Below are 14,961 nucleotides of genomic sequence, written 5' to 3'. Positions count from 1 at the left end.
GGAGGCAACGGGCGACCCCCGCGCGGGCAGCTTTTTCGCGCAGAGAATTGCAATCGCAATCCAGCGCGGGAACGCTGCCTGCGTGATGGGCACCCTACCAAGGGCGCAAAATTTTGATAGGTATTTTTAATTTTTAGCTTTAGTTATTTTAATTGTAGTTAGATTTAGTTTATTATTCATGTTGTGAAATTTTTGTATTTTATTATTTTGTCAATATTGACTATAGTAGCGGTTATTTACAATCTGGGTGTGTGTGATGTGCAAAAACGGGTCGGCCCACGGTAAGTTTTCATGCTAAGTTTTACGCCAAGTATGGAGCTTATTGCGATATGTATGCATTCTTACTACCAAGTTTGTACTCTTACATGTTCCTGAACGCACCCTAAAAAAAGTTTCGAGAAAAAAAGGAAACTTTGGCGGGAAACACTATTCACACCCACTCTCAGTCCAGCCAGTTATTTACATTTTTATATTTTTCTTACGTAAAAATAAATTCTCGTTTAAAATGAGTCGTGCAAAGCGTAATCGAAATCGCGTTTCTTATTATGAACCGGAGGAGCCTAGTTTCGACAACTTTATTTGTAAGTTTCATTTATTTTCTTTATATTTAATAATTCAGCCCATATACGTCCCACTGCTTGGCACAGGCCTCCTCTCATGCGCGAGAGGGCTTGGGCTATAGTCCCCACGCTGGTCCAATGCGAATTGGGGACTTCACATACACCTTTTAATTTCTTCGCAGATGTATGCAGGTTTCCTCTCGATGTTTTTCTTCGCCGAAAAGCTAGTGGTAAAATATCAAATGATATTTCGTACATAAGTTCCGAAAAGCTCATTGGACGTCATATCTACTCCACCACCACTTCTTTATATATATTGTTTTGTATTTTAGTCCGTCCACATCTGTAGTCAGTAGGAATGTAACGCGTAGAGCAGGCTAAGCTGACTTGCTCCAAATTGAACAGGAGAAAAGTGACGAGTCATTATATACGTCATATTATTAAAGTAATTTGATATATCACTGGGCGCTATTTCGTACAGCGTATAAGTATCGCCATACAGCGCGGAAATACGGCCAGCTTTCTAGGCACCTTGCCCATTGACGGCGATTTGGGCCAAATTTTTTATCTTTAGTTTAAGTTCTTAGTTATTTAGTATAATTTTTATTTTGACACTTGGAGAGACTTTTACACCTCCAAATTTTATTAGTATTAGTATTCTGACATTGGGGACCTTTTACATCTCCAGATTTAATTTGTTTTTAACCATAGAGACTATACATCTCTATTGTATTGTAGTAATTATTTATTTTAAGATTATTATAATGTAATGTTTACCCAGGTATTGGCTGTTGTATTTATAAATGTTGTTATGTATTTTTCATGTCACTATATGATGTTACTATAAATGTTGTATTGGCTTGTAAAAGAGCCCTTGAGGCCTACTTGCAGGATAAATTTTTGAATTTTGAATTTGAATTGAATTTAGTAAGTTTTAGTATGTTTATTTATTTCTTTATTGGCAATTGGCTTAGCTTGTTGTTGCGGATATTCCAGATAAAGTAATTTGATATTAATGATATTATCATACTTTGTCATGCAATACCATGTCACCATGGTGTGCAGATACCATGCCACGCAGAGTAGCTCGGTCCAACTCGTAGGATGAAAGCTAAACATTTTTTTGTGGATTTTCGCCAAAAATAAATAAATAATAGCTAAAAATAAATATAATAATAAATATAGCTTGATTCCAGTTTGCTCGAGCTGTGGCGACTACGTGTTTGAGTACTGCTCCATCCACGGGCCGCTGCTGGTCATTCCCGACGACGAGGTAGTCACATTGAGAATTCAATACTCAATACTCAATACATTTATTGCACATAATGGTTAAATACAGGTGGTAATCTTAATTCTATGTTTTCACATTATGTACCCTGTTGGGCGCAGCAAATATGGAGGAAGGCACTATGTAATCTAATATTATTTTATATATATTAACTATATTTTTAAAACTTATCATTTAAAAAATCATTTAAGGAGTAATAATTTTTAGAAATCAGTAGCTCTTTTAGTTTTCTAATAAAGGTAGTCTCAGATTCACCAGTAATAATGTGCTGACGAATACTAAGCATCCCTCATATCATAGGAATAAGTTCGCCTTTGTACTTTCAATCAAGGCCCGGAAACCAGTTAAATTTCCAAACCGTTATCATGTAATTGGCCTTTTAATTTCGGTTGCGCTCGAAAAACCTTTATTTTTAAACCGGTTTTTATGAGAACAGGTCTTGTCCAATTAATCGGTTCAATAGTAACCGGTTTCTTCCTACGTCGGCGTCTAGGTTTACGTGGGACACGACCAGGCCGGCCAGCCGTTTCTTCGCTCGTCGTATAAACCGGTTTTTTAGGTTACATTAAAGTTTTGAAAACGTTCACGTTCTCATAAAATTTCGGATGGAAACCGATATTTACCGGTATTTTATAAATCGGGTCCGAGCCTTGCTTTTAATTACATACATAGGTATCTGCTGTAACCAACGCTCGGAACCGGTTTTAAAAATAGCGGTAAAAACCGGTTTATTTTGATCAGAGTCCGAACTTTCATAAAAACGCGAACGTTTGAAGAACTTTATTGTAAACTAAATAAACTGGTTTATTCGACAAGCGACGAACCGGCCGGCCGGCTTGGTGGTGTTCCGCGTAAACAAAGACACGTGCCGACATAGGCAGAAACCGGTTTTTATTATTCTAAACCGGTTAATATGACATACTATAACAACGCTTAATGGTACTGCAACGCTTACTTCTTGCATACTGTCGCTATAATATAAAGTGCTTGTGCACCTACACGTAGTAGATATATATTAGCAATTTTCATAATTAATAATAATAAATAATAGGGAACATCTTACGCAGATCCACTTAGCCCCAAACTAAGCAAAGCTTGTACCACAGACCTGTCCAACTATGGGTACTAGGCGACGATATACACATACTTATATATATAAACACATATTGATATACATAGAAAACACCCATAGCTCAAGAACAAATATCTGAGTTCATCACACAAATGAATACCGTACCCAGGACCATCGGCTTCGTAGGCAGGGTCACTAACCCACTATATATATTGATCCCTATGACAGGAGTAACTGTCAATGTTAAATGTTTTTGGACTTTTTTTGGTACTGAAACACTTTTTTTATTTAGAAATATAACAATTACGGTAAAAACCTATTTCTACCATTATTCTTTAAATTATGTCTAACCAAAAGCGGTCGTCAATTACCCCGATTCCGAAGTGATCCCAACCCACCTTACACGGAATACCACACGTTGTATAACATATGTAGGTGCCGTCCCCGACGGGGCCCCCCGTCCCGCGCGCCGCCCTGACCCTCCCCCGCGCCTTCCTGCACCTGGCTCCGACCACCATACCAGGTATACCAACTTTGAACTATTATTTATTTTATTTCCACACACACAATTATCATTACAGGCTGAACCCAATGCGATAATGCAGCAACAAATTAAATATACAAACAGACAAAAACAAGTACTTATATCTAACAACATTATACATGGTATTTATTTAGTCACCTGCAATAATTTACGGGGTGAATATATAGGTCATACTGAGCAACTTTTACTATGGGACCAACCCCGAAATCGCAAAAAAAAATTAGCTTTTTCATACATTATGGCTGTCTGACCATGATAATTTCTATGGGAGAGTATTTTTTTTTTCGTGTTTTCGGGTTTGTTAAATTATGGAGTGTGGATATAAAAGGAAAGAAATCTCGTATGATAGAACTGTTGCAAAAATGTCCAGCTGTCAGCTATAAATAATAGTTCCAAATCTCTCCAGAGTAGCGCTAAAAGTGTCCAGCTGTCAGCTATAAATAATAGTTCCAAATCTCTCCAGAGTAGCGCTAAAAGTGTCCAGCTGTCAGCTATAAATAATAGTTCCAAATCTCTCCAGAGTAGCGCTAGAGTAGCTAAGAATCTAGGCGTTATTTGATGACACTTTTTGGTATATGGAGATTTCTTTCCCTACCTCCACCTTCCATAAGTAACATATTATTGCAAGTCAATCCTAACAACAATGTAAAATTTTGTATTTTTTGGAGTTTTATGACCTAGATGCTGCTGCTCTGTAAGCTAAAACCTAGAAACTTGAGGAAACCTATGCTGGCGACATCTATAATAGTTATGTTTTGCAAGGGGGCAAAATGTTGTTGAACCCTCGTGCTAATATTAATACCCAAGCAAAACATTCTAAAATTGAGACAGGAGCGTAGCGAGTTGTTCAAAAAGTTGAATCTTGAGCGTAGCGAGGGTTTGATTGAAGACACCAGGGATAAACTTTTGCTACTGAGTGAAACACAAAATATTTCACCACTAACTGGAGGAGAGAAATATTTAACAATCAAAATCATCACTTTAAACGTCCACTTTGCCACACTTGTGAATAACATGCAACTTCCTAATCAGTTTTGGAAGAATAAATAGCCGTTTTACTAGCTGGTGTGGTAAATCCTGTGACAAACCCATGATACATGATGCAGGTGCAGGGATAGGAGTGTTCAGTACGCTGACGCTGCCCTCAGGGGTCCGCTTCGGGCCCTATCGGGGCCTGAAGACCCGCGCCGTGACCTCGTCCTACTGTTGGCAGGTAGGTGTCTATCAGGTAGGTATGTACACGTCCGAAATATATGAGATCCCTTAACCCTTTAATGGGCATTCAGGTGTCAGAAATTAGGTATGTAAAATTTAACCCTATCTATCTAGGTTAAAGGTCCTGTGAATGTCGCTTTGTGTGGTACAGCACAGCGGATATCATTCCAGATGTAGAGCAGAGCCCAACTGGGGAAGTACCTCCACTTTACAGAAAACCGCAGCCAAATAACACTAGACCTTACTCATAGTGTTGTTTTCCTGCCGGTAAGGTTGCCAGAGCTCAACAAGGGTGCGTAGTATTAGGGTCAGCAACGCGCATGTTCCTTATCTGGAGTTGCAGGCGTCCATAGGCTACGTAGACTGCTTACCATCGGGCCGTATGCTTATTTGCCACCGACATAGTATAAATAAAATGAGAAGTTTTCAAAAAATTGCAAAGTGATTATTTGGTACTTTTGATAACTTTCGTGCTGTGCTGTTGGAAAGTTTTCAAAAGTGCAAATCAGTACCCCTAGTGTAAAATTATTCGATAGCGAAACGTGACGTTAAGTCTCATTTTTTATGGGATTTTGAGTTTCCAAAACGCTTGGCGCGCTGTTTCTAAATCCCATACCAAATGAGACTTAACGCAAACGCGTACGTCACGTCACGCTATCGAATAAATTTACACTAGGGGTCATTTACACACTTCGAAATGTACCCAACCTAAACTCGCATTATCTTGTATAGATTTTCGACCGAGAGCGCAAGCCCTCACACGTTCTGGACGCGCGCGACGCCAACAAGTCCAACTGGATGCGCTACGTCAACTGCTCGCGGCACTTTAGCGAGCAGAACCTTGTGGCGTTCCAGTACCAGGGCCAGCTGTACTACAGGCGAGTACTGGACTTGCACGAGTACTAGACTAGACACAACAAGTCTAACTGGATGCGCTACGTCAACTACTCGCGGCACTTCAGCGAGCAGAACCTTGTGGCGTTCCAGTACCAGGGCCAGCTGTACTACAGGCGAGTACTGGACTAGCACGAGTACTAGACTAGACACAACAAGTCCAACTGGATGCGCTACGTCAACTGCTCGCGGCACTTTAGCGAGCAGAACCTTGTGGCGTTCCAGTACCAGGGCCAGCTGTACTACAGGCGAGTACTGGACTTGCACGAGTACTAGACTAGACACAACAAGTCCAACTGGATGCGCTACGTCAACTGCTCGCGGCACTTCAGCGAGCAGAACCTTGTGGCGTTCCAGTACCAGGGCCAGCTGTACTACAGGCGAGTACTGGACTAGCACGAGTACTAGACTAGACACAACAAGTCCAACTGGATGCGCTACGTCAACTGCTCGCGGCACTTCAGCGAGCAGAACCTTGTGGCGTTCCAGTACCAGGGCCAGCTGTACTACAGGCGAGTACTGGACTTGCACGAGTACTAGACTAGACACAACAAGTCCAACTGGATGCGCTACGTCAACTGCTCGCGGCACTTCAGCGAGCAGAACCTTGTGGCGTTCCAGTACCAGGGCCAGCTGTAGTACAGGCGAGTACTGGACTAGCACGAGTACTAGACTAGACACAACAAGTCCAACTGGATGCGCTACGTCAACTGCTCCCGGCACTTTAGCGAGCAGAACCTTGTGGCGTTCCAGTACCAGGGCCAGCTGTACTACAGGCGAGTACTGGACTTGCACGAGTACTAGACTAGACACAACAAGTCCAACTGGATGCGCTACGTCAACTGCTCGCGGCACTTCAGCGAGCAGAACCTTGTGGCGTTCCAGTACCAGGGCCAGCTGTACTACAGGCGAGTACTGGACTTGCACGAGTACTAGACTAGACACAACAAGTCCAACTGGATGCGCTACATCAACTGCTCGCGGCACTTCAGCGAGCAGAACCTTGTGGCGTTCCAGTACCAGGGCCAGATGTACTACAGGCGAGTACTGGACTAGCACGAGTACTAGACTAGACACAACAAGTCCAACTGGATGCGCTACGTCAACTGCTCGCGGCACTTCAGCGAGCAGAACCTTGTGGCGTTCCAGTACCAGGGCCAGCTGTACTACAGGCGAGTACTGGACTAGCACGAGTACTAGACTAGACACAACAAGTCTAACTGGATGCGCTACGTCAACTGCTCGCGGCACTTCAGCGAGCAGAACCTTGTGGCGTTCCAGTACCTACCAGGGCCAGCTGTACTACAGGCGAGTACTGGACTAGCACGAGTACTAGACTAGACACAACAAGTCCAACTGGATGCGCTACGTCAACTGCTCGCGGCACTTCAGCGAGCAGAACCTTGTGGCGTTCCAGTACCAGGGCCAGCTGTACTACAGGCGAGTACTGGACTAGCACGAGTACTAGACTAGACACAACAAGTCCAACTGGATGCGCTACGTCAACTGCTCGCGGCACTTCAGCGAGCAGAACCTTGTGGCGTTCCAGTACCAGGGCCAGCTGTACTACAGGCGAGTACTGGACTAGCACGAGTACTAGACTAGACACAACAAGTCCAACTGGATGCGCTACGTCAACTGCTCGCGGCACTTCAGCGAGCAGAACCCTGTGGCGTTCCAGTACCAGGGTCAGCTGTACTACAGGCGAGCACCGGACTATAGTAGCCGCAAACCAATCTGACGACCGGGGTCATAAAACTTCTCATTCACACTCGCGTGGTTATAGGTAGAGTGAGAGAGATAGTAATATGACCCCGGTCGTCAGTTTGGTTTGCATCTACTATAGTACACATCACATAGTCTACAAATACGTCAGCTGCTCGCGGCTCTATACTACTATAGTCAGCAGACATACTTAGCGTTTCAGTATCACTGACTGAATTTTCGTCAAGGCAACGTAAAAATAAAATAAATAAATAAATATTATAGGACATTATTACACAAATTGACTAAGTCCCACAGTAAGCTCAATAAGGCTTGTGTAAAGTTAAAATAATAAAAACGTTTTTCTTAGGACAATAAAAATAATCCCTAGCTTCACGGAGCTGCTGGTGTTCTACGGGAGCGAGTTCGCCAGCGAGCTGCGCGTGGACCTGCGGCGGTACCACGCGCCCTGCACACAGACACTCGGTAAATAATGCCTCGCTTCACTGAACGACGACATTTTGACTAAAATACCGATATCTCAGTTCTGCAATGAAATTGGCTACTTGACTGTTTTTTGTAAATAATGTCAAACGATCTTGATTTTCCTGAGGAACAAATGTCTATATAAGACTCATGGTATTTAAGCAACACAAAGATCAGAAATGAAAGTTAAAGTCTGACGCTTCCACTCGACGATTGAAACGCCTCTAACAAAATGATAAGGTGATGTGACGTCACATCATATAAGTCTGTCCTAAATGTATGGAAGATCAAGGAAATTGCCATTTTGACCCTGAAATATTGCGTTTATGTGTATAGTCATACAATTAATTTTTCAATAAAATATAAGGAATCGAATGGTACCATTTTCTTTTCTATTTTTGAAAGACAATTTTTTTTTTTTTTTTGAGATTTTCCGAGTTTTGTATTTTTTTATAATCGCAATATAATTTTTTAAATTCCACTTTTTTATAATGGATGGTTCATTTTCTATCCATCTAACTAAATTTTGTTATAATATTCAACATGTGTCAAGTACCCAATTCCCCTTGGTGCCCTTAGAGCGAAATGAAGTACATAGAAATACGTATCTAATCCAATCACCTAATTCTCTACTCTGTTGGTTTTTCGACCATTTTGACGCATAGTTATGTTATATCTGACGTCGTTTTAAAATGAGAGCTTAGATTGTATGGTGGCGGCCAGGTTCGTGTGACTAAACAAAGTTAATTATTAATATTATTGTTTTTCAGCAGTAAAATGTGAAGCTGAAAACGACGTAATCTCTAAAATACTTCATGAAGAGAAGCTTATTACTGAGACTTCCGTTGATAACAAAGAAAATGTGCACATCCCAGAGCCTCTGGAAGTTGCACCAATTTATGATGAGAATAAATGTTCCTCTGAGGGTGAATTTTTAAAAAGTCATTTGAATGAGCAAAATGAAAATATTAGTCAAAATGAGAATAATAACAGTAACAATAGACAGATAGTTGATGGAAAACCCATTATCAATGACATAACAGATAGTTATGTTAAAAATGTAGCTACAAATATTGATAACAAAGTTAAAACATATTCATGCCCAATCTGTGAGGGCGCATTTTTGAATAAATGGGAGTTTATCAACCATGATATTAAAATTCATAATTCAAAGAAAAATTACAAAGCTTGCACCATATGCGATTATAAAACTGAAAGAAATGGTCATTTAAAACAGCATATGGAAACTCATAACACGCTTGAATATAAATGTGATATATGCGAGTATAAAACTCCGTATAGCAAGTACTTACAAAGGCATGCAAAGACACATGAAAAATTTACTTGTAAGATTTGCAAAGACAAATTTGAAACAAGTAAAAAATTACAAACGCATCTGATACTTCACCAGGAAAAAACATATGATTGCACAATATGTAAGTTGACGTTTCATATAGAAAGTGAATTTATCACTCATTTCAAAACTCATACAGAACAGAGACTTCACAAATGCACTATTTGTGGGAAACCATTCAGAACACCCTCGTGCGTAAGAAGGCACATGATGACGCATAGCCAAGATAAACCATACACATGCGAGATTTGCAAGTCCGGTTTTAGACAGCCATACCGTTTGAAGCGCCACATGAAAGTACACAGTAATGAAAAACCTGAGGTAAACCAGACATTCTAAATTCAACTTTCCTGAAGAACTTATAATGAGATAATTTTTATAAATGTTAACCAAATGACTTAAATAATATGTTGTTTAATGAACAATTTATAAACTATGATTTTAATAATAAATTTAAATAGGGTATTATAATTATTCATAAACGAGGACTGATAAATTGGAAAGTCTATAATTTGAATGTTGTTTTGTTTATGTAACATAATATAACTTGTTTTCAGGCTTAGGACTTTTGGTAGCATACCGTGGTTTAGAATCTATGGAGTCTTGGTTTTGGGACAGAAAATGTCTGATGAAAAAAATTATATTTCTGTTTTACAATTGTAAAGAATGTGTTTAATTAGGCGGGTCCACACAGAGAGAGTATACGCACGAGGCAATTTCCTCACCCACAAAGCGACCAGTGTAGACGTGCCTCGGCCGAGGCGGCGCGATCAGGCAACGAAAACGTGCGCGCCGCCCCAGCTCCTCATCCGGGGCGGCGTCACGTCTACACTGGCCGGTTTGTGCGTGAGAAAATTGCCTCGCGCGTATGCTGGCTCTGTGTGGATCCGCCTAATAAGAGTGTTATGTTATGTCCACTTCTATTCTCCATTCAATATTTACCAAGATGTACTGAAGAACCCTCCTCTTCTCTGATCTTATCTTATTAAATATTGATTGGAGAAAAAACTGTATCTAACAATTCTTTTCGATTGTAAAAGAAAAAAAATTATATGTTCCAAAAACGACCCTCCTACCCCATACCCCAATCGTTTATTCTGTTTACTAGAATTCACGTAATTTTTACATATACATATACATGTAATATTTACTCTGACTTTGAAAAAATAAAAGTTTGCGACTCCATGGATTCTAGAACCATGGTATGCTGCCAAAATCCTAAGTCTACTTATTTTAATTGTGATGATTCTTAGCATTGTGTTGATTTTTTATGTGATTATGATTGAATTATTTTTAATTGTTAATGTATTTTAATTTACCATGGTGTTCTGAAAAGCTAGAGAAATAAAGCAAATCAATGAACCACTTTTATTAAATTAAATTTTATTTGTGCATAACTAAGTTTTAACAGTCCATTTTATGGTAGAAGGACATCACCCCACAAAATGATTTCATCCTCACAAGCCGACAACAAGTAATCTTCTGTAGGATGGTGGCTTAAAGATACTACAGGCTTATTCTTATTATGAACTAACTTGCAAGTAACATTACTACTAATTAAATCCCAGAAAAATATTTCCCCTGTTGCCGAGCCAGAGATAATATGACTGTCTTTAGCATTCACTGCATTTTCTAGCAAAAAGTCTTTACTCTCATGACCAGTGAATGTATTTAGCAACTCCCCAGAATCCTTATCAAATAACTTAACAGTACTATCTGCACAACTTAGAATATAACACTGGCCATCATGAGTTAAGCTCCCATAAGTTATTATATGTCCAATATAGTCTGAAAACATCTTCCCCACTCTCATATCATACCGTCTTACGTGGGAATCTACAGAGCATGTCACAACTTCGTAATCAGTCACTTGTATTGAGGTTATAGTGTCTTTAGCGTCTTTTAAAACCTGCACAGGCTCTTGGCGACGGCTTAGAACGTCCCAAAAGGCGACTGTGTTGTCTACAGAGCCGGACACAGCCATAGTAGACTCCTCGTTGTACTTAACGCGAGTCACTGAGCTGGCGTGCCCGCGGTATCGTCTCAGCGGCTGCCCCGTCGTTACATCCCAGAGAATTACTGATTTATCAGCGCTGCAGGATATAATCTGACTGCTGTCGCAGCTCCCGGCGGCATCCAGGACCTCATTCGCGTGTCCTCCGTAAGTTTTAAGTAAGAGCTGCCGGTGAGGATTCCATAGTTTGATCTTCTTGTCCGCGCCGCAAGTGAGGCAGTAAGTTCCGTCAATGTTGAAACGTACAGCTCGTATGACTTGTTGCTTACATTTTAGTGTAACCAATGGTTTTAATTCAGTCATAATGTAAAAATATGAAACATAAAGGCGAAACAGATGACAACACAAACAGCACAGCAGTCAACTAATATGACAGTGACAGTTAATTTACTGTCATTTAAAATACTATAAAAAACTATTCTAGATTTGGATACTAGTTTATTAGCCGAATTAATAAACCCAATCAGGAAAAAAATTGGTGTCAATCTCGTCTAGCGCCCAGTCAACACGTACTTCGACCCTTCGACCGATTTGATCGGAAAAGAAATTGAAGTCAATCACTTATTTTAGATTTATGGTGCTATTTGAGCGCTCTAAATTAAAAAGAATGCCCGCATAATGCCAATTACATCCACACTTTATCAGGCCTGATATCAGAGCCGATTTCGGGCCCGAGAAAGAGTATTTTTCCGTTTCACAAATATCAGCACATCGCTTACAATAATTATAATGTAAAAAATGGTTCATATGTAAAAATAATAAATATTGAACATTTTTGGCCATTATAGATAGACAACGTTTTTATTACATTTCATTTCAAATATTGTTAACGATGTGCTGATAATTCCGTGAAAGGAATACGCTTATCAGGCCCGAAATCGGGCCCGTTATCGGGAAGTGTGGATGTAATATCCCAACTAGAAGTAACAGAAGTTGCAAAAGGTGACATTAAAAAACCAAAAACGTTCTTTTACGTTTATAAAAGAAACACGCTTCGGCATTACGGTTGGCGGCCAATGTTGTTGTTGTATGCCAAGTTTCGTGCTTTCTGCCCGATAGGACCATAGTTGAGGCTAAGGGCCTACGCTAGCTGACGCGGGTGCACGGAGCGGACGAGCGGGTTAACGAATAATAGTATGAGCAACGCTAACTGAAGCGGACGCGTGCGGCGGATTTCACCTACAAATAGCACCCGCGTGCGTGCGCACGCGGCGGGCGTCCGCGTCAGCTATCGTAGGCCCTAAGAAGCAAGTGGTATAAAAAATAAAACACAAAAGTAAAGAGTCTCAACATTTATTCTCTTATTGATTCGAGATTTCAGATATTTTCCGTTTCATGATTGTACCACAAAACACTCAAGCATACACAGGTGTTTTACAGACTGAATCCAGTCACACAAAATGCCAATTACACTTAAGCTAATCATATTCAGAAGAATGATAGAAGAGAATAATTCGTAAAAACATGTTCTAAATTATTATCACTTTCATTACAAGAAAAACAGAGTTGTATTTCATGTTTTTACAAATCATTATTGGAAAGAAGACTATCTCTTATTATTTCTTATAAATATTTATTCCTCTGTTTTTTGCACCAGTAAAAATGCTCAAAAAGTGAAACATTATTGATAAGACTTAATCACAGAGTTTTACTAGCTACTAAGATTTTTGGACATTTTTTTTTACATTTTTTAAGACACATTTTCACCTCACTCGCTACACACGATACATGACTCTGTTTAAGGCTAAGTTATAAAATCTTAGAAAGATTTTTTTAAAGCGCAAGCGGCGTGCGTTTTTAGAAAAGCGGGAAAATGCAAACCATAGACACGCCGCTCATGCTTTTCACATTTGTTTTTTTTTATTATTATTTTATTTTCTTCGCGACAGATTGAAAACATTACCTGAGATCATTTTTTTTATTTTTTCAAAGATTTGTAATTTTTTTGTCATTTATTTGTTTATAGCTAGACATAATTATGAAATAATCGAAATATTTTATAAGAATTATTATTAAGTTATAAAATAATATAAATAAATGAAAATAATAATGCCAACGTTTTAGATTAAATGTTATGAAATTTAGAAACTCTTCAATTGAGTTAGTCAGTGGTATTTAAAGAGAAAAAATATATTAATTATCATATAATAGTAAATAATTTACTGCTCATGTACACTTCATTTCGGTGGATATCGTTACTTACACACTGTTCTCGCATGGGTATCCTTATAATCTACGCAATATGGAATTTTCTTTTAACATTTTCTTATAAAACCATCACAGTAGAAAGCTATGGGCAACACGGTCGCCGCTTACTCGAAATAAAAACTATTAATTACAATTAAATTTAATAAAGCTTAAAAAGACTGATATTAGTTTACAATAACGACTCGCCCATACAAGCGCAATCAAGGAAAAAAAATAAGAAAAGAAAGAACTTAGATCTAAGTATTTAAGTGTATTTTTGCGCTCGTATGTCTTGTCTCTGGAATAAGCGACGCCCGGGACGCATGCAATAAAGAAATTCAATAATACTCCAAAAATGTCAAGACAAATTTCGACTTGAATTGCACTATTTAATCTTAAAACTGTAAATTTGTAGAAAAATTACCTATTCTCGTTTATAAAACGTTAAAACACGCTTGAACTGGCACTGGACCATGTCTTAACCGTTAACTAAACTATACAGCCGTCTCCTGCGACACCTCACTGCGCTCGGCCGTAAAACTTCGTAATCAGTTAATTAAACCAGAATGTTTACTACATTCGCTATTTAGACTATTAAAACAAAAATAATCAGCCTACACAGTGAAATATCGTAAAAGACAACAGTTTATTTTAAATACTCATAACACCTTTCAGGATCACGGACTTTTGACTTTTTCTCAAAATTGGGATCACATGCTCTCATCCAGTTGACATACAAGCTGCCTAATACCAGGAAAACTATACTTACGGGACTAAGGGCTGCACTATTTTGATCGTATTTTCAAAATAAATCAAATTACACACATTTAGGAACTACTCATGTCTCACCAATCTGGTTTTAGCGGTTGAGGTTTTAAAAGTGCAGCCCCCGAACGACCACTCAGGACAGCGCCAGCCATATTTAAAGACGACCAGGGGCCTCGCTTCCACATCAGATCATTAAAAAACCTATAATAAAATATGTAACAACATGTCTTATCAAAATGCTCAGGCAGTACAGTCGTGATAGATCGCTAAATTAACCCATACATAATGCATTGGCGGGGTCGCCATGAGAGCTGTTAAAGTAACTTTAGTCTATTTTGACTGTATTAAAACCTGCGGGTGGAAGTGTTTCAAAGTGTTCTAGTGAGAATGGAGTAGTGTTACATCAGTTGTTAGTGGCGGGGCCCCCGCCAGGCGGGCGCAGTGCTCAGTGGTCGCAGTAGACGGGCAGCACGGGGCTGCGCGGCCAGTCGGAGGTCTCCTCGTTCTCGCTGCTTTCGCTGCCGGATCTGGTTGAGGAAATTGTACTATTAGCTTAATCGTTTTCATAGGTATCGAAATTTGGACAGAGGTGGATAAAATAAAGATAATAATTGTATATGTAATTCCAAATGCTAAATTTCATATCACACGATTGTTATTATGTATACGATTATGTATACGAAGACTTAATTGTGAGTTTCCTATATTTCTTTTCATTAAAATTGATAGTTAAATTAGGCGTCCGACTGGTATTAGTATAGAAGACATTCATGACTCAGGAACAAATATCTGTGCTCATCACACAAATACATGCCCTTACCGGGATTCAAACCCAGGACCATCGGCTTCATAGGCAGGGTCACTTACCATAGGTC

The 14,961-nt window shown here is 39.4% G+C and overlaps 3 protein-coding genes across 4 annotated transcripts in view; 1 reads left to right on the top strand and 2 right to left on the bottom strand.

Moving 5' to 3' along the window:
- Positions 1 to 3,468: 3,468 nt before the first annotated feature.
- LOC133532651 (histone-lysine N-methyltransferase PRDM9-like) lies at positions 3,469 to 10,479 on the top strand. Its single transcript, XM_061871410.1, has 4 exons — positions 3,469 to 4,677; positions 5,412 to 5,557; positions 7,648 to 7,763; positions 8,534 to 10,479. Exons 1-4 carry the CDS (start codon positions 4,555 to 4,557, stop codon positions 9,454 to 9,456), a joined length of 1,308 nt encoding a protein of 435 aa, XP_061727394.1. The 5' UTR covers positions 3,469 to 4,554; the 3' UTR covers positions 9,457 to 10,479.
- LOC133532650 (WD repeat domain-containing protein 83) lies at positions 10,463 to 11,509 on the bottom strand. Its single transcript, XM_061871409.1, has one exon. It carries the CDS (start codon positions 11,432 to 11,434, stop codon positions 10,535 to 10,537), a length of 900 nt encoding a protein of 299 aa, XP_061727393.1. The 5' UTR covers positions 11,435 to 11,509; the 3' UTR covers positions 10,463 to 10,534.
- An 899-nt stretch (positions 11,510 to 12,408) lies between these two features.
- The window catches only part of LOC133532645 (uncharacterized), a 54,830-nt gene continuing 52,277 nt past the window's right edge, over positions 12,409 to 14,961 (bottom strand). For both annotated transcript variants that reach the window (XM_061871402.1, XM_061871401.1), the window contains one exon: positions 12,409 to 14,613. In XM_061871402.1, coding sequence (XP_061727386.1) covers positions 14,532 to 14,613 — 82 coding nt within the window. In that variant the 3' untranslated portion in view covers positions 12,409 to 14,531. The remainder of the gene's footprint in view (positions 14,614 to 14,961) is intronic.

Source organism: Cydia pomonella, chromosome 27, assembly GCF_033807575.1.
Source record: "Cydia pomonella isolate Wapato2018A chromosome 27, ilCydPomo1, whole genome shotgun sequence".
Lineage (NCBI taxonomy): Eukaryota > Metazoa > Arthropoda > Insecta > Lepidoptera > Tortricidae > Cydia > Cydia pomonella.
This window is presented reverse-complemented; position numbering and strand designations above follow the sequence as displayed.

Excerpts from the sequence above, each read along its gene's own strand:
- LOC133532651 (XM_061871410.1), top strand. The coding sequence starts at position 4,555 with ATGATACATGATGCAGGTGCAGGGATAGGAGTGTTCAGTACGCTGACG. Across the intron at positions 4,678-5,411 it reads CCTCGTCCTACTGTTGGCAG|ATTTTCGACCGAGAGCGCAA; the intron begins GTAGGTGTCTAT and ends TATCTTGTATAG. Across the intron at positions 7,764-8,533 it reads GCCCTGCACACAGACACTCG|CAGTAAAATGTGAAGCTGAA; the intron begins GTAAATAATGCC and ends ATTGTTTTTCAG.
- LOC133532650 (XM_061871409.1), bottom strand. The coding sequence starts at position 11,434 with ATGACTGAATTAAAACCATTGGTTACACTAAAATGTAAGCAACAAGTC.